At 36.1% G+C, this 25,925-nt stretch overlaps 1 protein-coding gene across 6 annotated transcripts in view; it reads left to right on the forward strand.

Annotated features, from left to right (window-relative positions):
- Window positions 1-24,617, forward strand: part of LOC127506037 (ankyrin repeat and fibronectin type-III domain-containing protein 1) — an 81,340-nt gene extending 56,723 nt beyond the window's left edge. For 5 of the 6 annotated variants that reach the window (XM_051882144.1, XM_051882145.1, XM_051882142.1 and 2 more), the window contains 19 exons: window positions 4,686-4,893; window positions 5,208-5,415; window positions 6,494-6,691; window positions 6,767-6,880; window positions 8,042-8,139; window positions 9,132-9,155; window positions 9,884-9,974; window positions 10,897-11,004; window positions 12,444-12,543; window positions 12,643-12,772; window positions 13,607-13,726; window positions 14,607-14,825; window positions 15,895-16,061; window positions 16,144-16,294; window positions 17,116-17,284; window positions 17,370-17,536; window positions 18,795-18,999; window positions 20,613-21,205; window positions 22,279-24,617. In XM_051882144.1, coding sequence (XP_051738104.1) covers window positions 4,686-4,893; window positions 5,208-5,415; window positions 6,494-6,691; window positions 6,767-6,880; window positions 8,042-8,139; window positions 9,132-9,155; window positions 9,884-9,974; window positions 10,897-11,004; window positions 12,444-12,543; window positions 12,643-12,772; window positions 13,607-13,726; window positions 14,607-14,825; window positions 15,895-16,061; window positions 16,144-16,294; window positions 17,116-17,284; window positions 17,370-17,536; window positions 18,795-18,999; window positions 20,613-21,205; window positions 22,279-22,617 — 3,409 coding nt within the window. In that variant the 3' untranslated portion in view covers window positions 22,618-24,617. The remainder of the gene's footprint in view (window positions 1-4,685; window positions 4,894-5,207; window positions 5,416-6,493; window positions 6,692-6,766; window positions 6,881-8,041; window positions 8,140-9,131; window positions 9,156-9,883; window positions 9,975-10,896; window positions 11,005-12,443; window positions 12,544-12,642; window positions 12,773-13,606; window positions 13,727-14,606; window positions 14,826-15,894; window positions 16,062-16,143; window positions 16,295-17,115; window positions 17,285-17,369; window positions 17,537-18,794; window positions 19,000-20,612; window positions 21,206-22,278) is intronic. The other variant, XM_051882143.1, reaches the window with a different exon arrangement.
- Window positions 24,618-25,925: the final 1,308 nt, after the last annotated feature.

Consider the following 25,925-nt stretch of genomic DNA (forward strand, 5'->3'; position numbering starts at 1 on the left):
CGTCTGTTGCAGTCGTGCATCTAACGTATTTACGTGAAATTCATCTCAGCATCATTTTGCAGTTGATTAGGATCAAAAGTGTCTCTAAATGTATGCTTTATTGACTTTGTTCCATGTTAGAATTAGCGTAATGTGTAAAAACGAATGTCTTTGTTTAATTCATGATTACAGCTATAGAGTAAGGAAACTAAGAATTTTACGAAAATGTGCATTTGTTCTGTTTGATATGTCGTTTTATTATAACCAGTGTCACCTGATGTGCTTTTTTTAGTAGTTCTTTAATATTCTGCAAGAGACAATATTAATTTAATACAATGAGTAGAATCTGAAAGTTGTCATTTTGTAATTGCGATAATTTCATTAATGCCTCATAATATAGAAGAGCTACTTTTAGATTCTATTTCCCCCCCCCCAGATTTTAAATTCAGAATTCTGAATTAAATGTTAAATAAGCTACTAATAATCATCGTTGGGGAAAGTTACTTTTGAAAGTAATGAATTAAATTATTGCGTTATTCCCTAAAGAAATGAACTTAAGCCGTGTGTCCACCAAAGCATTTTTAGCCAGCTGAAAACGCTAGACGCTTTGCTAAAAACGCCCAGCTGTGGGCACTTGAGAGCGCTTCGGCAGCGCAGCGCTTTTTTCAGTCGAGATGCTTGCTTGCTATGATACTGAATATCCGTGGAAGTGTTACTAGTATCTCATTTCACAGATAGTTTGTTTTTGTACTGTTTCTATATAAAAATTTTGATACAATGTAAAGTATTTGCTCTTACTCTTGTTTTAAATTATTTTTTTCCGTTAATATGCTTGTTGTTGTCATCTGTTTACATTGTAAAAGCAGAATATGGTGGTTGGTGGGTGTTGTAATTGTCCCGCCCCTCCTCCACTGTGATTGGACGGCTTGGTGAAGAGTGACAGTGATGAGCGCAGCGTTTGTCTAAAGTTTAACATTCTTCAACTTGAGGTGACTGGTAAAAAAACACTCAGCGTTTGAGTGTGAAATAGACTCTCAGCGCCTCGTTACCCTCCTGGCATTTTAAAAACGCGGCACTCCCATTGAAAACAACTGGAAAAGTATGCTAACCAAAGGTGGACACATGGCCTAATTGCGTTACTTAGTTACTTTTTATGGAAAGTAATGCATTACGTTACTTTTGCATTACTTTTATGTTATTCTTTCTTATCTGGGCTGGGCTGTTTGTTTGTTTGTTTCTTTTTTTGTTTGTTTCTTTTTATTACAACAAAAAAAGTTATATTTTTGGCAAATGTAAAGGCCCTTTAACACCAAAAATACACTCTCGATTTCTCTCAACATAAGTACAGGAGAGGTGTCGGCCAATAAATGGGAAAACAAAGTAACTTGCATTACTTATTTGAAAAAGTAACTGTTGTAAATAGAAAAATAATGCATTACTTTATTAGTTACTCGAAAAAGTAATCTGATTACATAACTTGCATTACTTGTAATGCGTTACCCCAACACTGCTGATAATAATGTCTTATTTAGTATTTAGTCATACATTTTGCTATTGTCAAAAGAGACAAAATATAAACTTTTTTTTATGCAAAAACATTTTATCCTTTGAAAGTAAATAAAACATTTTCCCATTGATTGTCTCTACTGGAATTTTAATGAATTCTAATGAAGTTCAAGGAGTTTTAAGCCTGAACAAACATTTTATTTTTAGCAAAAAAGTGTTTGAAAATTTGAAAAAAGGCAAAGATACAACTTGTGCATCCTATGACATATTGCAAATGTGATAAATCAAAATAACGACTGTAAAATATGAAGAGTTAAATGTATAAACTGTTGCTGTCAGTTGTGTTTTATGTAAATCTTTTTTTATCCACAAAAGCGACATTCAAAGTCTGTGTGAACTGCCATGCACATTTACTTAAATATTTAATAAATATCTATTTGGCTATTAGTTAACATTATTAAGTAGTTTGCATAGCCTATATGATGTCAATCACTTCAGACGAAGAGCAAGTGCACTGATGAGTGGTGCAGAATACGCCCAGGAACAGAATGTTGAAGTTGTCATTTATTTTCTGTATAGCAACATCGGATCTAAAACGAGTGACAGAAACACTTCACACCGCCTCAACAGCTTTTATCATTGTTTCACGTGAAACAAAGCAGATAATTTACCGGCCACATTAGCAGTCATATCGGGTAGAGTTTGATCTCGGAGGTAAATGTGAACATGTGTTCGGGGAAACGGTAAAGAGTAATCTCTTACCATCAGTGAGCTCAACACATGCACATGTGTGCGGGATTGCATGTGTTTATATGCGCCTACTGTTCTCAATGGCTATTATTCTTAGACGGAGGCATTACTCACTAAATTTTCCATACTATGGCCTATTCTCATTTAGCCTTGACTTACTGGACGTGTTAAATGTGCTCGTATTTGTGTGCTAAATTTTGCTTTGCCTTTTGATGTGATGCCAGACACAATCCCCAGATATTGGAGCACTTTTGCCCCCAACTTGACTCTGTGTGTGTGCTTGTGTAAATAAGTGTTTGTTGCTGTGTACAGTCCGGTCCAAATGTCCTACATTTTTTCAAATGAATACTATTTTTATTTACTAATGATGTTGAATTGAAAAATGTCAAAAAAAGAGAGAGACACGCCAAACACTCTTTTAGCACTAAAGCTACATAAACAAAACTTGACGATCATGTTCTCCAGCATGACTTGAGATTGAAGAAGAAAATCTGTCTTTACAAAGAGTCACATGATCAAAGTCGCTAATTTACTTACATTTGATAAGTACATAGAAATACATCACAATCTGGAAAGTCACAGTGTTACTTTGTTTCAAAATTCTAAAAATGTGCTTATTTCCATGTTTAAATAAGCTGTGGAATCCCAGATTCTCAGTGTGGTCTCAGACGTTTGGACCTCACAGTAGTTGTGTGGTGGGAAACTGTGTTGTGTGTGTCTGTTCTATTCTATCACTATTCGTCTGATGGGGTGCTGAGACGGCTGTGTTAACATGTGGTGTCCCTGTTTCTTTTGTCTTTCTCTCTTTATCCCTCGTTCTTTCATCTGCTAGTCTTTCATGTGAGTGTGCGCGCCGTTCGCCCGGCAGCCCGTGTGTTCAGCACAAGAGGAGAAACTTTAAGCCCGGAGATCAGCCGCCTTTGAAACTGATCCGGCCTGCCACAAATATACCCACTTTTATCTGCACACAGCACATACCTGCCCGTTAAAATAACCACGTTATTATCAGAGCACTCGGAGGTGTTCGCCTGTTTCTGGCCGCCTGCATCCGACGCGGACAATGGTCCGCCCTAATACGAGAACATTTGTGACAGTTGTAGTTCTTGGAGCCCTTTGTTCTGTTTCCAAATCTGAAGCCCCTCTGAATGAATCTTGATATCAGGGTGTGCATGTCAATCTCCAATATTTATATCAGCGGCCAATCAGTATGGGTTTTCAGTTATTGATTCTTAAAATTTTACTTTTAATCTCTTCCAGTCTTAGTCTATTGGTAACTTTAATTTTTAAGCGTTAACCTCCATTTTTTTTTTTTTTTGTTATATTTTAAAGCAAGAAAACCTAGTTGCAAGTAAGATTTTAAGGGACCAAATCAAGGGTCATTGATTATGATAGTTAGTGTGTAATGTTGTTGTTTGAGCATAAACAACATCTGCAAAGTTACGACGCTCAAAGTTCAATGCAAAGGGAGAAAAGAATTCTCTGTTTAAAGACTACAACAAATGGCTGGTAGGGACTACAACGAGCTTCTTCCCGGGTTGGTGACATCACAAACCCCAAAATTTACATAAACCCCGCCTTCGAGAACACGCAACAAAGGGGGTGAGGCCTTGTTGGGCTGCTTTAGAGAAGAGGAAGAGTTGTTGTAGAAGAGTGTTGTTGCTGTCATTTTACGCCGGACTGCTTCACAAACGAGGGTCAATTCAACGCTGGATTTGCACAAAAGATTAACATGACGGCACATGCTAGTCGATGAGTTGAATCAACTCCACAGCAACTACATAAATTTTTCCACTAAACATTCAGAAATATCTAAAAGTTGTAACTTCTCTCCATCAGTGTCGACTCCGGTTTGAACAATGTAAGGCTAAACACCGTTACTGACAATCCTCATTTTAGCTGCGTGAGATTCTCCAGCTTTGTTGTTGTTGAGCAACCGAAGCGCGAGTTGTTAAAGCTCCGCCCTCTTCTGGAAAAGGGGCCGGGAGCAGCAGCTCATTTGCATTTAAAGGGACACACACAAAAACGGCGTGTTTTTGCTCAGATGCAAAAAGCGGCAAATTTGACAAGCTATAATAAATGATCTGTGGGGTATTTTGAGCTGAAACTTCACAGACACATTCTGGGGACACCAGAGACTTATATTACATCTTATGAAAAGGGGCGTTATAGGTCCCCTTGAACAGTTACTTCAGATTTTAATTATGTATTAGTAAATGTTGAAATTAACTAAGATGTTTTAGAATTATTTTTCATTGTTAGTTCATGTTAGCTAATGTAAAGTGCTACCAATATATTTAATAGAAACAAAAAATAATGTTTTTGTGGTGTATTTCTTGTTAAAAAAGACTATTTTTATAAGTATGCAAGTATTTATCCTCTGACGATTTTTTTTTTTATTATTATTTGTGTCCTCACAGCATCTCTCTTTATTCCTCATAATTCTTTTTCAGGGCCGAATCCAAAATGACTCAACAGATTCCAGACCCTCATCCTCTGATTCCACGCAAATACTCTAGCACGTCATGTTCGTCTCCTCCGAGTGCTGCACGGCGCCTCTACAGGAACCTGTCTGGAAAGTTCCGAACAACAAACCTGATTCTGGACGATACGGCACTCCCGGGCCAGTCGGACAAGGACCATTCGCATAAAACCAGCATGGTGAGATGCAAACACTTAAACAAGAACTACTCAATAGCAAAAACCAAATTAATCTCTGACATTTCAGCTTCTTTGACTGACATATAAAGCAACCAATTACAGTTGATGATGCCATCTGAGAAGATCCAAAAAACCTAGAGCCTAGAAACCAATACTGAAGAACCTATAATAAAACACTAAGACCTTTTTTAACCTTTAAAGAACCATATTGCAACTCTAAAATCTTATAGTCAAAAATGGCATTGATGTTTTGTGCATGTGTGTTTGCATGCGTTTTCTATGTGTATGAGATATATCTATGCATGCATGTCTAGTTCCAGGGTAACGAGGCTCTGTTCGAAGCCGTGGAGCATCAGGAGCTGGATGTCGTGGAGTCTCTGTTGAGCACCTTCAGTCTGGAGGAGCTGGACTTAAACACACCCAACAGTGAAGGACTGCTGCCACTCGATATCGCCATCATGACCAACAACGTCCCCATGGCCAAACTTCTGCTGAGAGCCGGGGCCAAAGAGAGTCCCCACTGTGAGTACACACGTACTGCGATCAAACGCATGCAGCACGAGCCCCACTTTATGAATCATAAACCATACATCTACAGATGTTTGCCACATGCTATACATTACAATAAAGCAGTAGTGGCTTATTGCTTCAATCAAACGGCGGCAACAGCAATGTGATATGGTATGCGACACCAAAGATCAAAACATACTGTCAATTTTTCCGCCACTTTATATAGTTATCATCATCTCTATTGTAGAATGTTTGGGAATGCCCAGGTCATATTTCATCCCAAAATCAAAAGAAACGAGAATAAAAGATTGCATGTAATAAATACAAATATGCATATTTTATTTTATGTTATATTTTGCATAAAGAACTTGAAGTGTTATTAATTTTAGGAGCAATTACGTTTTATTTTGTTTTGTTTTTTAGCATTGTTGCATTAATTAAGAAGCCTCCCACTCTTATTACTGTCATTTGAAATTAAATTAAACTGCAAATTGTTGTATCATGGTATCTTTTGCTGTCCTGAACTTAATTTATGCTTATTATTATTATTATTATTATTATTATTATTTTGCATTACAGCAATGTATTTTTTAGTGCAAAGTTTCAAAAAATCGGAATGATCCTAAAAACAAGCTAATTTTGGGGTGAAACATGATCAGGAAATTTCTTGCAATTTAACCATTTAAAGTAATATAACTAGATAATTGGAATTAATTTGCTTATATCAACATTTTCTTTTATTAACATGGCCCATTCATAACTTTATAGTGTACTTTTAAAATCCATGTATTTGTATTTGTCATTGAATCATTCATTCAAAAGATTTGTTCAAAAACGCTGATTCATCCAGTAATGTGAAATATTTATGAGCAAGTCAAACCTTTTTTTTTTATTTTTTTTATTCAAATTAAATACACATTTTTAAATAGACTGTAGTAATTAACATTTCATCAGAACCTCTAGTAAATTACATATTATTTTGTTTAGTTGTCTGTTCAGAATCGTGCGTAAATCTATTTGAAACAAAAAAAACGTGATTCTCAATTTATCCAGAATCATGCAGCTCTAATCTCTCTTATATCTTCTCTAGTTCTTAGTCTTGAAGGCAGAGCTGCTCACCTGGCCTCCCTGGTGCAAGAGGCGGAGCATCGCATTGCAGAGCTGGTTGCCCAGGTCACGGGGGAGGAGCCTGGAGAGAGGGAGGAGTCAAACAGAGAGAGACAGCTGAAAACGTGGGAATGGAAGCTCCGCCTCTACAAGCGCATGCAGACAGGATACACACATGCCAGTGAGTAACACACCCACACACTTGCGGTTATAACTGCCGGTCATAACACACTTAGTGACTTTGTTGTGTTTTCAGGTCCTCCTGAGCCTCCCAGTGACGTTCATCTGTCTGTCAGCAGTAGCACCAGTCTCAGAGTTTACTTCCAAGAGCCTCTTTGCCACAACTCTGCTGTTATTACCAAATACCGCGGTGAGTGACCCCTGACTCATCCTGTTATAGGGATGATTTAGATTATAACACCAAAACATGACTCATCGACTAGCTGGTGAGCATCAGCGGTTTGACAGCCAGCTAGAGAATATGCTCCACACAGCCGAGTGAGATGTGGGTGAGAAAATATCGCACGAATGATACTGCCAGATTCACACTTCTAGTGCTATCTAGTGTTTTTTTATGTACTACTAGTTTTTATAAATATTTAGAATTTCTGTCATGCTTTGCTGTAGTGAGCACCCAACGAAGGAATATCCAAAACAAAACACACTTTATTAACGGACACGCAGGAGATCACAGGAGTAATAATAACCATAGCTAAACAACCAAATCAACATAAATGACACGGAACAGTGAACTGAATGAACTTAAATACAGACAGAGAGTAATCAACAGAAAACAGAACAGGTGCGTAAATTAATTAACAACCAAGGAAACTAATGATGACTAGGAACTAAGGCAAAACTAGCACAGGAAACACAGTAAAAATGAAACCAGAGCTAAGTATACACGTTACAATTGGCGTTTATTGTTATATTTTCATTTTAATTTGTTTAATTTTTACTTTTACCTTAATGCATTTGGCAGACGCTTTACCCAAAGCAACTTATTTGTCGAAGAATTTTTTTAGTAATTTTATGTGCTTTTGCCATTTTTTTTTTTTTTTTTTTTTTTTTAATATTCCAATTCAGTTTATTTCAGTTTTATTTAAATGAACAGAAATTTAATAATTTTAATTTTAGCATTAGTTAGTTAACGATAATAACCCCGGTGCTATCATAAACGGTGTCAAAAGAACAGGCATCACACTCTCTCGTATTTTCTGTCAGACATTATATTTGTTTTGTGGTTCAAACAAACTCAGACTGTCTTAGAAATCTGCTGGTCAGACATTGTGAACAAATACTCTTCAGTATACAAATATATTTATCCCTCACGGGATACCATACAAAACAGACTATACACAAATACACCAGGTCACAGTTTGTTTCGCTATATAGAACCAGCACTGTTGAAGTCACATGATCCGTGTCTAGTAGGCACAGGCCCATAGCATGGCATGGTGGTAGAACTAGTTGTCCAGTCAGTGCAATTCCTTCTGCTAAATGACTCCCTACTTATGTGTGTGTGTTTCAGTGAGCTGGAGCAGTGTTCCTTCATTTACCCCATTGCTGGGTGAGACGGTCATTGAAGACGTGACTCAACTCCAGTATGACATCACTGGACTTACAGCGGTTAGTATATGGAGTAAAACATACTACAAACAATACTACCACAGCTGGCAAGCTTCAAAAAGAATTAAAAAGCACCATAAAGTTTTATAACATACGACTTGTGCACTATATTTCAGGTTTTCTGAAGCCATATGATAGCTTTGTGTGGGAAACTGACCTGAAATTAAAGTTATTTGCAACCTGCTCCATCATTGTGAAGCGCATTTTGAGTTTTATGAACTAAACCAGGGATTCTTTGCAAACTTGAGTCAAGATGACTTAAAATGATTTAGAATAAGATGAAACAAGCATTAAAATAAGCTAAAGCAACTAAACATGAAGATTTTTTTAATTTACCCCTCGACAACAGTTTTGGAAAACCTGTATGTATTAGGAAGCTTCATTTTAAAAGTGTGATTTCTACACCTGGAAAAGTCATGTGAATTAATAAAACTCCATGAGCAATATACATTGTCTAGTTATGTCAAGCACTAAAATATTTGTAAATCTTATCCTCAATCATGGGGTCTGTGGAGTCAAAAACAGTTGAGAACCACTGAACTAAAATATATATATATATATATATATATATATATATATATATATATATATATTTTTTTTTTTTTTTTTTTTTTTTTCTCTCGAAACTGTTGTCAAGATAGTCAATTTTATATAGTCAGTATAATAAAAAAAATTACTTTAGTGCATAAAACTCAAAGTGATGATGGAGCTCTCAAATCTCATGTGCACATCTGCATATTCAAACTTTATTCACGATTGGTTGGTTTGATGCGTCTTGAGGTGCCAGTTTTGGTGATTTATTTGGTGAGGACTTTAAGCTCTAAAATTGAAAAAACATTAAAAAAACATTTCCTTTAATGTTCAGCAGAAGAAAGACAGTCGGTGACATGAGGCTAAGTACAGAAAATTATTTCTGAATTTTTATTTTAGGTGATCCTTTTAAACTTGAGCTATATTATTGGTTAATATTCATTTTCCTTTGGTTGTGTCAGGAGGAAAGCAAAGTTGTTTCAGAGGTAAGAACATTGTGAAGAAAGATTAATATTTTATAGAATATATTGAGCACTACAGTGCTATTTAAGTATTATTTATATGCTTTTATAGTTTAAGTTTTGGTAAATTTGTTATGTGCTTTATCATTTTTTATTAGTTTTATAGATATAGATGATAGATATGCCTGTTGAGTGCATGAATGCGGTGAACTTGTCATTGCAACTTGATTTCTGCACGCTCATGAATGCTTTCATCATAACTAACAGTGCAAACACAATGTAAATAAGAGATTCATTATGCAGTGTAGACAGCATCATTGATTATAATGTGAGTTTTGGCGAGAGAGAAATTGAGACTGATTTGATATGTACCAAAACAAACAAATAATGCTCCACTGAGATATTCACATAGTTGAAAATAAGTAACCACTTTCCTAGCATTAGGATCCTTTCGAAGGTAATGTTATTTTTAGTCTAGTTACGTATCCTGTATCCTTCTCTCCTCATTTCACTAACATGCCAGTGGGCGGGGCCGAAAAAACACTGATGTAGAAGTAGGCATTTATCTGATTCTGCAGAGGCGGTCTTTCGTCACACTATTACGTCAGAATATGACAAAATCAGCTTAGTTTCAATAAAAGCTGTTTTTGGACTAATGAGGAAATTTTGAGTTCTGAAACTCTTACATGTTAAAAGATCAAGAAAATTGAGGGGTCCTTTAAATACAACACAGATCTATCTCTTTTTCTCAGGGCACATGCTGTTATGTCCAGGTATCAGCATATAACATGAAGGGATGGAGTTCACCTCAGATATCTGAACCTGCTTGTGCTACACCCTCAAGTGAGTACACACACACACACACACACACACACACACACACACATTCAACAACAACAAACAGGACAGATGTTAATCATGTTTTGCTTTCTAAGAAGTTGCATGACATATAATGTGTGTGTGTGTATGTGTGTGTGTGTGATTTTGTATCTGTGTTTGTGTGTTTACGTCTGGCTTCATTTGTGTAATATTTGTGTCCCCATTTTTATGTTTGTGAGGACAAGCCCTCCTTTTCTCTCACAGATTTTAGGGCTCTTTTACATTGAGTGTGTGTGTTTTGAGCATGCTAATTTAAATGTGTGTGTTTGTGTTTTCCATTTCGACTCCCTCTGGAAATATTTGCATGTCTGTGAGAGGCTGTAAAGTTGCAGACAGAACGGCTCTTATACACCAACTCAAACACACATACACACACACACACACACTTGTTGTCTCCCTCTACAATTCACGCTCACATACACATGCCGCTTTTCGGGCACACTCAGAAATGATTTTCACACAATTTCTCTTATTTACACCTTGTTTGCGTCCTTTACCCCCCTTGCTCTATCTCTTTCATAACACGCACACACACACGCTCTTAGCGAGGTTAGCCGGGCTGAAGAGAGGGTCTGTGTTAGACATTCCGGGAATAGAGCGTCCATGTTTTCCCTGCTTCCCCGGGAACCGGCCTGCAACCAACACACCATCAGAACATCATCCTGTTTACCGTGCCGAGTGTGTATGTGTGCAGAGATATAAGGCGAATGCTGAGATTAGCACACACACATTACATAATCTAATAGTTTCTTGTTTGGTATAATCTCCTACGGCTTTGAAAGACTTGTATTGTGATTTGAAACATGCCAATCTCACTTTTTCCATACACATCTGTTGATTTACCCATGATGCACTATTTTTTTTTTGTCTCTCTGTGTTTCTGCAGGTTGGAGGGAGGTGGACGGGCTTCCCCCCCGCCAGCAGGGTCTGAAAGAGGCGTTAGAGGAGCTCCTGGGGCAAATTAAAGGGGCTCACCGTCACTGCGCATGCCACGGTAAATACTCACTTACTCACTCTGGACCTGAATGAAAAACCTCCTCATTCACGCCGAGCCACAGTGACCGCGACCACAAACATTTAAGCGCTTTAAAACAAATGCTGAGTTAATATTTCAGAGGGGTCGAGCGGGCTGAGCTCGTGCGCTCGTGTCTCCCGGGTGCAACTCCGGGGGTCTTGTTTGTTGTTTTTAGTGCATCGGGGCTGAGGGTTTATTTTACTGTGAGTTAAGGGGATAAATTTGACTCGACTTGTAGGAGTAAAACACACTCGCGCGTGTCATCACATGCTCTATAAGAAAATCACTGCCTGCTCGCTCCTGTTTCAACACTGATCATTAAACTCTAATTAAACTATAAAAGGCCTTTAGAGACGCAGTCCTCTCCATCTGTGATATATGTGGCTGTTTGGTAGCAGATGCTTTACAGCATAAAGATGTGCACCAATTTTAAGACTCTTGAATTGGGGTCAGTTAAAAAAAGACTCCTTTTGGATGCTACACTAACAAATAAGTATTGTACAGAAAAGTGCTATAGTATTATCATGGTCATGAGCCATATTTTCACCACAAAATCAAAAGGAAAAAATATATAAAATTATATTTTGCAAAAGAAAATGATTTTAAAACCATAAATATTTTTTTTATTGTGATATTTTCATGACAATTAAACACATTTAACATTTACTATCATACAAAAATAATGTCATTCTCATTATTATAATGCAGTAATGAAAATAATACTGCACATGATAAAGTCAGCATAAATTACAATCTGTGGTACTAAAATAATTTTCAGCATGACTATGTTTGGCAATTTAATCTAAATTATTATAAATATTTGGTAACACTTTACAATAAGGTTCATTTGTTAACATTAGTAAATATATTAACTAACATGAGCTAACAATGAGCAATACATTTATTACAGTATTTATTCATCTTGTTAGCTAATAAAAATACAGTCATTCATTGTTTGTTTATGTTAGTTCACAGTGCATTAACTAATGTTAACAAATAAAACTTTTGATTTTAATAATGTATTAGTAAATGTTGAAATTAACTATACATGCAGTAGAAGTACTGTTCATTGTTAGTTCATGTTAACTAAAGTAGTTAACTAATGTTGAGTAATGAATCCTTACTGTAAAGTGTTTCCGAATATTTGTAACCCATTTTTGTCTGTGTATCAGTAACTTGTTTTTGTTTTTTTTCTATTTCAATCACTAATTGTTTTTCCTTCAGTGTTTTATATACACTTCATATTCATTTAGTGAGTCTAATCTGCAACATCCCAAATCTTTATGTGAAAGTTGAAAAGCAACAACTTCAGAAATACTAAAACTGCATGTCTCTGTATTGGAAAGGAGCTGATTATAAACTCTTCTACTTGAATATCTGTGCTGTATTTCACATGTCTGTCCTCCCTGTGTGTTTAGAACAATGCAAACCCCCGTTGAACACCAGGAAACACTCTGTGTCTAAAAGTCTGAGGCATCTCTTCCAGCCCACCAGCAAATTTGTCAAAAATCTGAAAAGGTGAGAGAAAACAACATCAGAAAATGGCTGTTGCAATATTGAACGCTCTCAACACACCTTGTCTTGCATTATCTATGACGCCTCTCTTCCTCTCTGTAGAGGTCTTTATCTGGCCTGTATACTTTATAAAGATGAAAATATTCTGGTGACATCAGAGGATCAGCTGCCTGTCGTTGAGGTGGACGACTCGTACAGCTGTCACGCACAGGATTTACTTTGGTTCACAAAGGTAACGAAGTGTATTGGTATCAGATTACCATGGGGAAAAACTGCCATATAGATATTTTTAATATTATCTCATAATTTGGCAGCAGGTATATTAGGCTGCTGTCACTTTAAGACCTGACACACGGATCTATTATACTGTTACACACGCGTTTTCTTTCTCAACTGTTTACGTTCACTTAAAACATAACTGACTGTGTTTACGTGAATACTCGCCATGACCGGCATTTTGACATTATTTTGTGTGTATGCGACTGTTTAAGCGCAAAAAGCAGCAAAAAAGAACTCAATTTAGTACTGAGAGGCGGCTTTATGTGTGCGTGAGCACAAAATCCGCGAGCATGAGTAAAATTATGCACAATACGCGCAATGCCTTGCCAAAATTCAAGCCCTGTAACACCAACAATATTCATCCGGAGCAAATGAAACAAGTGAGTGAGGGGAGGTGGGTTTGTGTGTCGACTTGCTGTCAGAGAGATGAGAGAGAGAGAAAGAGCAGCTGGTATTGTGTATCTATTCTGCAGAAAATGACTATTGGAAGCGTTTCAGATATTTTAGTATTGATATGTAACAAAAATTGATATTTTTGACAACACTATATTGCATTAGTTTATTATTTCAGATGCCTTTTTTAAAGACTACAACTGAAAAAAGTATATTTGTGGCTAGTAGGAGTGACTGTTACACGCCACTGCTGAAATCCACCCGCATTTGGAGGGTTTGCGGGTGTTAATGTCAAGCCTGTGTATATATATAGAGCGAGCGTTTACAGTTCAAAGTGTATTGTATCAACATTTGAGTATTAAACATTGTCTCCATACTTGATGCGTGTTGACAGGTGTCACATCTCTGGGAGGATCTCACCTGGATGCAGCAGTGCATCAGTCCTGCTCACGCCTCCAGTTCCTGCACGCTCCAGACGCGCCTCAAAATGCTTCAGGCTGCTGCACAGCTACAGGTGAACAAACTAAACTTAACTTGAACAATGTTTTCAAATTTATAGTCACTACTAGAGATGCACTGAAATGACACAGAAACACCGAAACTGAAATTAAAATGTTAATTTAGCCAATAACCAAAACTGAAACCGAAAATAAACTTTAATAAGTAATTAATTGATTTATTTATTTAATAATCAGAATGCTTACTTTTCTAGCTAACTAATGAGCTATTAACATTGATTGACTTTCCTGAGGTTGAAATATTGTTTACAAGCTGTTTTATTGACGTCTTTCCGCGGTTGAAACACTGATTAAGCGATTACATGAGACATGTTACATTTCAGTAAGTTGTTCTGCTTCTTTCAACATACCCTCAGATGATCATTCATGTTTATTTTATGCTATAACTAGTAGTAAAGAGGAAGAGATGATCAGTTCAGATGCTCTTCGTGGTGCTGCTTGAACTGAAGCGGTTGCAGCGATCATTAAAGAGCATCAAAACGCCATTTATTATGTAAATTTGTGGTAAAATGGACAGAATTTGAAAGCTGATAGATATTAAAAGCACAAAGCTTATTGCGATGGGATTGAATGTTTAGTCAAGTTTAGTTCTTGCATCAGCTATAAATAGCTTAGTCAATGATTCTGGCTCTCCAAAATCTTTTCGTCTGAATCCAAAAAACTTTTTTTTTTTGGCCAAATATTTTTGGTTGCCAAAATGTCAGTGCAACACTAGTCACTCGGAATGTAAAATGCATCCAAAAAATCAAGATGAATCAAATTGTGACCAAATTTAATAATGTTTTGCATCATTTAGTAAAGAATTGCAGAGTTGAGAAATATTTGCACTCATATCTTGAGGTGACGTTTTCTTTTTTTGTTTCGTTTGTTGTGCAGGCTCTCCTCAGCACAGTGGATCTGGGACAAGTGTATTTTGAGCCCATCAAGGACAAGCACGGTAACGTGGTGTTGGTGCTGATGAAGGACGTGAGCGCGTGCGCGTCGCTGGAAGGCTTACGCTGGATTCCCGTCAGTAAGTTCCAGCTGCAGCGCAGGTCGTCCTCTTCTTCATCAGATGAGCCCAGCGCACTGGAAACACTCCTCACAACGCTTCACGTGAGTGCTTTTAAACACAGCTGTCCATCGCTGTCACATACTGCTCCCTTCTAGCACCATGATAAATGAAATGAACATAGTGATCAAAACACTATTATATTTATGCACAAAACTCATTTTTAGAATAATGAGAAACATAAATTCAGTCTAAACAATTGACTGCAAGGCAAAACGCATCATGCCAGGTTTGATGTCCAACGTCACTAGCTTTTTCATGTCTCGTCATTGACGTCAAGCCTGGTGCGATTCATTTTGATGCACTGTATTCAATTTCAGAAAACACTATGATTTTGGAACAACATTGGAGAGAAAACGACTCAGTTTTCATCTTTGGGGGAACGAATGCTTTGACTGATATAAATGAGCCCAAAGCATGACAATCAGTGAGGGGGAAAAAACATTCAACATTGTACTGTATTCCTCTTTTTTTATATCTCTATTATTACTTAAGTGCAGTGAACTGTGGGAGTATAACAGTAGCATTGTTCACTTGATGATTTAGTCTGAATGCTGTAAACATGTCACCCACCGCTGGTCGTGTGTTTGAAACGGCTCTGGCTCAGGAACATCAGACCCAGTGTGAAAATGATGTTTTGTCTGAGCGGCTCAGATTTTCCCTGTGGTGAAGCTGTGTGTGTTTGTGTGTGTGTGTGTGTTTGTGTGTATATGTGTGTGTGTGTGTGTGTGTGTGTGTGTGTGTGTGTGTGTGTGTGTTTGTGTGTGTGTGTGTGTGTGGTGAAAGTGGTTCCACAGCTCAACAACCACATGGCTCCAGAGTCAGTCTCTCAGTCAAATAGTTTAGAAATGATAAACGTGGGTCAATTTCAGGCTATTGCAGGAAGTTCTTCATACCTCAGAATCTGTGTGTGTGTGTGTTTGGGGGAGGGAGGGGGTGTGTGGTAAACCCTATGTTTTCAGGACCAAATGTCCCAACAAAGATAGTAATACCAGTCATTTTTGACCTTGTGGGGACATTTTTTTGTTCATGTTCTCATAAATTCTCATTCGATTTTGGGATGTATTTCGACTGGACATGTTTCCCTTTTTATAATAAGCCCTTTGTGTGCAGGAGAAGCTGGCCTATCACCGGCGCAGCAGGAAGTGTCTGTCTCCGGGCCTGTATCTGGGTTACCTGAAGCTGTACACCTCAGTGGACCAGATCAGGGTGCTCGTGTCACACAAACACCCAAACGTGCTGTGCCACGTCAAAGTACGAGACAACGGCCACGTCTCCAGGTATGATGTGTTTGTGGTTGTGTAATGCATGAGTATATGTATCTATATATGTGTGTGATAATTGTTAATGTTTGTTTCGTAGGGAAGAATGGCAGTGGCTTCAATCACTGAGTTCGCTCGAGGACAGCGCACAGGTGTGTGCCGACGCTCAGAGCGCTCCGCATCGCCTCCTACTGGCCTTACGAACCGCTGCTAAAGATTTACTCGGCTACATCAACATTCCCAATCACCAGGTTTGTGCATTCACATGCACACACGTAGGCACATGTAATTTGTTTGATTGCACAAGCAAATTAGTGCCCTGCCTTAGTAAATCAGGGCCACGCAGTGTCAAATACACACATTTACATAAATGCCGCAAGCCTGTTTTGCATGTATTGTGTGTATAAATGGAAAAGCTATGGAAATTTGTACACTGAAAAAATTTGGTGTAGGATTTACTTTGAAACTGTTTTCATACAGAAATTGCTAGTAAATTTCACAATTACAAAGAAGTTACAAGTAACATTGATTTAAATGTGAAATTTCTAAGTAGAAATACTGAAAACATACATAAAATGTACTTCAAAACTTTTTTTGTTTTATTTACAATTCAGAAAAAAAATTTTTTGTATAGTCTTAGAAAATCTGATTTGGGAGCAAATTGGGTTTTTTTTTGAGTTGGTTTGTTTTGGTAAAACATCTGATGCAGTTCATGAATCAGTCTGAATGATTCATTAAGGAATTATTACAAAGTGGCAGCATATATATTGAAAATAGCAGAGGGCCTAACACTGATCCTTGTGGCACTCCATAATTTACTGATGTTATCCTAGATTTTTCCCCTTTTAAATAAACAAAATGGTAACAGTCTGATAGGTACGATCTAAACCATCTTAATGCCTGTCCCCGAATACCAATGTAATATTGTAGTTGATCTAAGAGTATTTTATGATCTATAGTGTCGAACGCAGCACTGAGATCAAGTAACACTAGTATTGAGATGCAAACTTGGTCAGAAGTTAAAGGTAACTCAATACAAATACTAATATTTCTCTTCGTCTTCATACCTCAGGCACAGGATTTCCGTGTGTATGTAAAGGAGGTGGTTGAGTTGGGGGAGGGCGTGTCCTTCCTGTTGCTCCTCCCTCCATGTGAGGAGGTGTGTTCACCGCCCGGACAGAACCATCTCTGCTCGCCGCGCTCTGGATTCTTCACCCTCCCGCTGCAGATCTTTGAGTTAGGTGAGAGGACACACCGTAAACTCATTGACCCACATGTATCTTCTGTCCCTGTCACCTGCTGTGCACTCATTCTCTGTCTGTGTAGTTCATTTCGAGGCCTACTGCCCTAGTTTCATCGGCCTGTATTGCCGCGTGTCGGCTCTGCTGGGTCTGGAGTCCCTGATGTCCCAGCAGACTTTGCGGGAGGCGTTCTCTGAGTCCGAGCTGTTCGCTGCCAAGCAGAAACATCAGCAGGTTGAGCAGTATTTGCAGGTATTTCTGTCCTCTGTCCAATTAAACACTGGCAGCCCGCCGCTTCAGTTCAGCTTTCATAGGTGTAACTGATGACAGTAAACCCGCAATAAAAATCAGAACAAACTGTTCAACTTGCGGGAATTTACAGTATCATCTTTAATAGATGCAAGAGGTCCAAGAGCAGAAATAAAAAACAGCCGGTGTGATCAGAGTCCACAGCTGTGCCTTCTACTTTATACTTTAGACATTTAAGATTAAAGTTTGACAGTCTTCCACTAAATTGCATTGATTTACTGCAAAAAAAATATTCTTAATGAGTATTTTTGTCTAATTGTTCAGTTAAAATATGTAAATATATGAAACATGATAATTTTACTTAGGAAGCAACTTTTTGAGATATATCTTAATATTATAATTTTATATTATTATTATTATTATTATTATTATATGTTATTATATCTTAATGTTATATATTTTATATAATATTTTATTCAGTTGTTTTTTACTTGCTTAAAACCAAAAAATTCCCCCCAAAAAACAAAACATCATGTGATGAGGATTTATGGGAAAAATACAAATATACTATAAATGATAAAAAAATATGAATATAAAAGAATTTAAAAAATAGAATGCAGTGTAAAAAAAACACATACCATATATGTGTATAATATTATAAAACATAACAAATTAATTATATATTTTATATAATATTTTATTTGCTTGTTTTTTACTTGCATTTTACTTGTTTAAATTCAAAAAAAAAAAAAAAAAGCCTTTATCTTGTGATGAGGATTTATGGGAAAAATACAAATATGCTATAAATAATAATAATAATAAAAAAAAATAGAATGCAGTGTAAAGCACACTTACATATATGTGAATAAAATTATAAAACATAAATTAAAATATAAATATAATAATATATAATATAATGTACAGTGTATATCCCTCATGAGTTAATTTACAAATTAAAATATATTGGTTTAGCAACAAATGCCACCAAGTTACCCAGAAAGTATGTGATTTCAAATTCAGCAGTTGCATTGTTTCTTGTGTGTAGTTAACAGAAATCAAGACACATTATGAGGATTTTGACAACGCCAAAAACAGCTCTGTGTCATTTTATTTACACCAATCGAAATATTAACACATAAATTCACCCAAAACTTTAACAGTAATCTACTGCTGCTTCTGCTGTTCCTTATACACTATGTTCAGATCAGAATCTCACTTATGTTGTGATGATTCACCCATGTTTATATGCATTCACTTTCAGCACATGGAGGACCTGTGGCGTGATGCCCGGTGGATGGTGGTCCTCCAGTCGGCACGATACAAGCATCAGAGCTCCGGAGTGAGTCTGAGCTGGATTATTGACTTCTCCAAAGAGAGTATCCCGGAAAAACCAGCTTCCACATCCTCTCAGGTGGACTACCTGCCCTCACCGACGCCTTCACCGGAGACGACACGCAAACACAACGGTGAGAGCGTTCACCTGACTGACCTGATCCGCCTCTTCATTATAAAATGAGATAAAGTACAAAATAACTAGACTGTGTTTCAGGCTTCATGTCATCAGATCATCAAACACAGAAGATCAACCATACAGACCAGATCAGTTTGTTTTAAATGAAGGAATTGTTGAGTTTTGCACCTGTGTAAAAGGTTTGGAATGTTTTCACTGTTTATGGATTGATCTGGGATCAGGGATTCCCAAACTTAGTTTGTCAGCCAAAGTCTCCCTGACAATTTAAGTTAATATTTCAGTAATATAACAACACATTTACTTATGGTTCTCTGATGTTGGTTAATCGTTATATGACATGCAAACAAAAAATGTCAATCTTTTTAGTAAGTGTTTTATTTTTATTTTAAAATTATTTTTAATTTTACATTTTTATGATTTAATTAATTATTAGTTTTTCATAGGCTAAAGAACCCCTTGCTGTTTGCCAACCCCAATAAATACTCGCGTATGAAAGAACCTGATGAATATGAAGTATTAATCTAAGAAATATTTATTGATTAAGTAAATTTGAACTGTGATGAGTTAAGGTACAATTAAGTCATCTTATCGAAACACAAAAAGTTGGTAATTTCAGTTGGTAATGGCAGTAATTTCAAACTTTGTTTTTAAAGCAAAATGATACATAAAATTACATAATTTACCTAAAATAAAATCTTAAAGAAGCAGTATACTTACAAATACTAATATTTATTCACCTTCATGCTGTTCCAAATCTGTACACTGTTATTCTTCCAAACACATAATTTTTAATGCATAATAATAGTTTATAGTGACCATGGTGTGTCAAGCTCCAAAAAGAATGAATACACCAAAAAAAGGACATAAAAGTTGTCCATATGACCAATTTACTTTAAATTAAAGTTGGAAAGGGCAAAATTATCAATGAATAATGACTTAAATTGTGGTCTGTTCTTCATATAATGTTTATAATACTTTTAGTAGTTTGACATCCCATGGTCATTATGAGTTGAAGTAAAATGAGTGAGTAAATAATAGTGAACTTAAACAGGCCATATTATGCCCTTTTACAAAGTCTTGATTTTGTTTTTGGGCTCTACTAGAGCAGGTTTTAACATTATTTTATTCCATTGTTGCAGCTCCTCACTTCCCAGTCTGTCAGTAACGCTCTGTTTAGCTCCTGTCTCTATGAAACCCCTCCTTCTGAAAAGCACAATGTGCTCTGATTGGTCAGCTGGAACAGTGTGTTGTGATTGGTCAAGCGCTTCCAGCGTGTTTGGAAATGTCCCGCCCCTTTCTATAACCACCAGTTTCAACACACTACTAACTAACTCAACCAGGCCCCGCCCCTTTGTTTGCATATGCCTTGAGCGGGAATTATTCAAATGAGGAATATTGTGGTGTGTTCGTTCCCGGAAGAAAACTCAAGGCTACAATGGAGGTGTTTCAGGGAGTTCAGAAACACTGACACTGATATAGAGGGACTTTGGAACTTTGCAGAGCTTTTTCATGTTCAAACAGCAACATTACACACTGAAGAAAGCTGAAAATGTCAAATAGGACCCCTTTAAAATGAATTATTCCTTCTTTCTGTTTGTTTTTCCCAAGATTCCCACGGTCTGTCTGATGAGGACAACTCATCCGAGGTGTTCCTCACTACTGATAGCGAGTACAGCTCCAGCGTGGCCCAGAGCACCAGAGAACTGGACCTGCTTCCACCATCTCCTACCAGCTTCAGATCTGTAGCGTCCACCCACCCTTCCTCCTCCTCGCAGTCATCGCCTCGCTCCTCTCAGCCGGATGTGCTGCAGACCGGAGGAGGAGTGAGCAGACGGGAACACGTGAACGTGTTCGATAGCGACTTCATCCTCCCGAGCCGGCAGATCGAGCTGCTACGGGTCACGGAGAAGAGAACGGCGCTGTGCGTCCGCACCAGCAGTCTGGAATACCCGCCTCCTGTCTCAATGCCAACCACACCCACCAACTCCTCCAGTCACAAGGGCTGGACACGCCCCTCCTCCTTCGATCTCTGCTTCTCTGCCCCTGAACCCCGCCCTGCGCCTGTGCGCACCCTATCAGAGGACAGTGGCGTCCAGCGACTCTCCGCCCACTCCAGCGGTTCCCCTCACAGGCCGTGCCACACCACTTTGAGAGTTTACCCACAATACCGGACCGGTTTACCCAAGGACACCAGTGTCAAAGTGAGTGTTTGTGAGCCGATGCACAAATCATTATTAGTAATGTTTCCATTCACCTATGTATATGTGCATTTTGGGATATCACATTAAAAGAACGCTGGGTGGAAACACCAAGATGTACATAAATTCTAAAAATGTGCATGAAAAAATGTAAGCGCTCAATTGAGGTGCATTTTTTGAGACGGACATGCAAATAAACTACATTGGACATTGACTTTGCCTCATCAGAGGATGTGATTGGATAACTGGTCTAACCAGCGGACCAATCGCATCACAGCATCTCAAATGTTGGTTTGGTCATTCTGAAATGCCTGATTTAAAAACTGTCATCAGAATTATTTGGTTTAATTCCTTCTCCCAGAAGCGTCTCACATGATTGAATTCTTTTTTTAATTAATATTGTAATTTAAATTATATTTATTACATATATTTAAAATATTTTAATAAAATATAAAAATTTGTATTTATAATAAAAATAAATAATTATCAATAAATTATCAGTAAATAAAATATTTAATGAATTTATTTTAATTTAGTTTACATAATTTAATTTAATTTTACTAGTTGTATTGACTAAATTTGAGCATTCTGGGAAATGAAGTGTTCTTCCATTAATTAAATATATATATAATTATTGTATATAAATATGAATATATATACAATTTACTTAGTTATACAAAATAATTAAATACATATTTTATTAATTAAAATGTTATGTAAGTGCCATTTCAAATATTTATTATTAATATTACCTTTTTGGAACTTTTATCCCAGAAGTCATGTGAATTTTTGTGATAATTTTTTCCCCCATTTTAATTCTATTTTCTTAAATTCATATTATTTTATATGCATTATATTATATATTATATTATATTATATATTATATTAACAATGTATCTAAAATATAAATATAATATAATTCTGCATTCTTTTTGCTACTTCTTTGCTACCACTCAGGATTTATTATTATTATTATTATTATTATTATTATTAGCATTTGAGCTGGACACCTGACTATAGCTCACTAAACAGACTTCATCTGCTGACTTCATATGTATGTTTGTCTGCCCCTGTAGTTACGTGTGACTCCAGAGACGTCGGCGAAAGAGATGGTTCGTCTGGTCGTCCAGGAGATCAACGCCGTATGCCATCACCTGCAGAAAGCCGCGCAGCAGTGCACGTGTGCGGCGGATCAGTGCGGCTACCCGTTGTGCGCGTCAGAGGTGTGTGTGTACGGCAGCGAGCAGCTGGAGCACTTTGGGTTGGTTCTGCTGGTGGAAGGGAGAGAGAAATGGCTACAGGACGACTTTTGCCCGCTCACACTACAAAACCCATGGACACGCGGGAAACTCTGCGTCCGCTTCAAAGAGTATTCTCCGCTCGCGCTGCAGTACAGCAGAGCCACGACTGTTTGATCGCCCACACATGTAAATACACACACTCACACACTGACTGAAGTGCATAGACTACTGAATTTTGGTGTTTTCCTACTTGCTTCTTACTTCACAAGGTCTTAGGGTTTATGTTTACCTAAGTGGTTTCACCAGGACTGATCTGCTCACTTTTATTGTTCATCAGGTGACGTAACGAGTCCCAGATCACCTGCACTACAATAATAACACAATAACCTTATGGGAAAATCAATGTCAAGTGCTTATCAATCACTAATATGAGTTAAAGTCAACATGAAGTCAAAATTGACTTTCTTAATGTTTCTGATCTTGAATAATTCATCAGTGCACATTATTTTCATAATCTATAGTCAAAATTGAATTATTTTTTCCACTTCTGAAACTATGTATGTGTATATATATATATATATATATATATATATTAGTGCTGTCAAACGATTAATGATTAATTGCATCCAAAATAAAAGTTTGTGTTTACAAAAATATGTGTACTGTGTATAATCAATATGTATATATAAATACACACACATGCATGTATATATTTATATATAAAATACTTATATTTATATATAATATAAATTATATAAATCTATATACAGTACATACATGCAAATATATCTTAAATATATACATGCATGTGTGTGTATTGAAATAAACAATAATTATACACAGTACACACATATATTATGTAAACACAAACTTTTATTTTGGATGCCATTAATCATTTGACAGCCCTATATATATATATATACACACTACTGTTCAAAAGTTTGGGATTTCTATATTTATTTATTTATTTATTCACTATACTTTTATTCAGCAAGGGCACATTAAATTGGTCAAAATTACAATAAATACATTTATAATTATCATTTATTTCAAATAAATGCAATTTTTTATGTTTCTTTAACAGCAAATCATCATATTAGAATGATTTCTGAAGGATCATGTGACACTGAAGACTGGAGTAATGATGCTGAAAATTCAGCTTTGCATCATAGTAATAAATTATATTTGACAATATATTATAATAGAAAACAGTTATATTAAATTGTAATAATATTTCTCATTATTACTGTTTTTACTGTATTTTTGATCAAATAAATGCATTCTTGATGAGCAGAAGAAACTTCTTTCAAAAACATTTAAAAATCGTAATTTTTCCAAACTTTTGAACAATATATAAAATCGAGTCTTAAATATCCTAAGTAAATACATCACACTACTGAGGTAGAATACCGTTTCATAATTTCATATTGACTTTAACTGGTCACATGGGTAACATCAGCATTATCACATGTAACAGTAGAGTTTTTGCCACTTTAACTGCTTTCTTGTTCCAGAAGGTGTAAGTTCAGCCTTGACAGAAGCTCTTCCATACGTATTCAGAAGTGAAATGTTTACAGCTTGCTGGTGGTGGTTCGAAACCACCGAACAAACATTAGGTCATGATCTTTTCTGTCAATGCATTCTTCCTCAGGACACCCTTATACCCTTCCACCAAATTGTACACATACAGGACTTATCCAAACTGTGAATACTCCATTGGGATCCTCCAATGAGCAAAGTACACTGAACAGATGCACTTGAGAATGAGTCTACACTGAATCTGCCACCAGAACAGAAGCTTTATCCAAATGAAGAGTGACGTTAAACCTTGTTCTGATTGTTTGTGAACAGACACATTAGACTGGATGAACAATACGACTCTAAAGCGAGATGGACCGTAGTTTTACAGACTCTTCTTGTTTCTAATGTTCATTTGTGTTGCTTTGAGTAGCAAGAGCGTTTACTTCTGTTGATCGGCCGTGTTGTGGTGCGCTGAGTTTATTATCGATATTGTGTTTACTGTCTCTGTTTCACGACTGACGGACACACACGAGTGCGAAGTAAAAGTTTTGGTGCAATAATATTTTACACTGTAGCTCGGAAGCGGATTTCTCTTCCAGATGAACGTTGATTTATGGGATCATGTACAAATACAAACTCAAGCTGATACACAAGCACTGTTGCAGATGATGTGTGTTTTGGCATGAGACGCAAGTCTGTTTGTGTGTGTGTGCGTGCTCCTAGCATGAGCTCATAGTCTTATGGCTGTCCATTTGATGAAAGCATAGTTTTGAGCAGCTGCAGTGTGTGTGTGTGTGTGTGTGTGTGTGTGTGAGAGTGTGTGTGTGTGTGTTTGTAGTTTACTACGTGTATTAATATGAGCATTTCATTTACAGCTCCAGCAGTATTGTGTGATTCAGAGTCTCTTCTCTGCACTGAAATCCTCCACGCGTCTCATAATAGAGTGCAACAGTCCGGTAACGGAAAAATCCCTTCAATATTCTTTGCAAAGAAATAATGTTTAATAATAACTTTTTATATATATATATATATATATATATATATATATAATGATTTCTGAAGGATCATGTGACACCGAAGACTGGAGTAATGATGCTGAAAATTCAGCTTTGATCACAGGAATAAACAAAATTACGTTTTATATATTTATTAAATATTTTTTATTATTATATTAATATATTTATTAAATTGCACCCAGCTCAGTGAACAAAATCTTTCCAAAATGTTGATTAGAAATTGTTCATTTTAATTATTATTATTATCATTATTATATTTTTATATTTAATAATATATATTTATATTGTATTGTCACCCATATATATATATATATAATATATATATATATATAATTATTATTATTATATCTTTATGATATATTAAATTTAAAACTATATAAATATATAAAACTTTTTCATAATTAAAAATAAGTATATATATATATATATATATATATATATATAAATTTTAAATAAATATATAAATTTAAATATATTTTAACATATATATATATATATATATATATAAATGTTAAAAATATATTTTAATATATTTTAATAATTAATTATAAATATATTGATATTAATATCTTTTAATTATATATATATTCATTTTAAGTGATTTTTGAATGAAAAACATTTTTTCTTCTTTCAAAAATCACTTAAAGTTACTTAAGCAAAATTAAACATTCTTTTTATCAAAGAATCCACAAAAATATATAAAATGTATCACAGTTTTCACATAAATATGAAGCAGCACAACTGTTTTCAACATTGATAATAATCAGAAATATTTCTTGAGCAGCAAATCATCATATTAGAATGATTTCTGAAGGATCATGTGACACTGAAGACTGGAGTAATGATGATGAAAATTCAGCTTTGATCACAGGAATAAATTACATTTTAAAATATATTCAAATAGAAAACAGTTATAATATATTGTAATAATATTTCACTGTTTTT

Source organism: Ctenopharyngodon idella, chromosome 23 (assembly GCF_019924925.1).
Source record: "Ctenopharyngodon idella isolate HZGC_01 chromosome 23, HZGC01, whole genome shotgun sequence".
Lineage (NCBI taxonomy): Eukaryota > Metazoa > Chordata > Actinopteri > Cypriniformes > Xenocyprididae > Ctenopharyngodon > Ctenopharyngodon idella.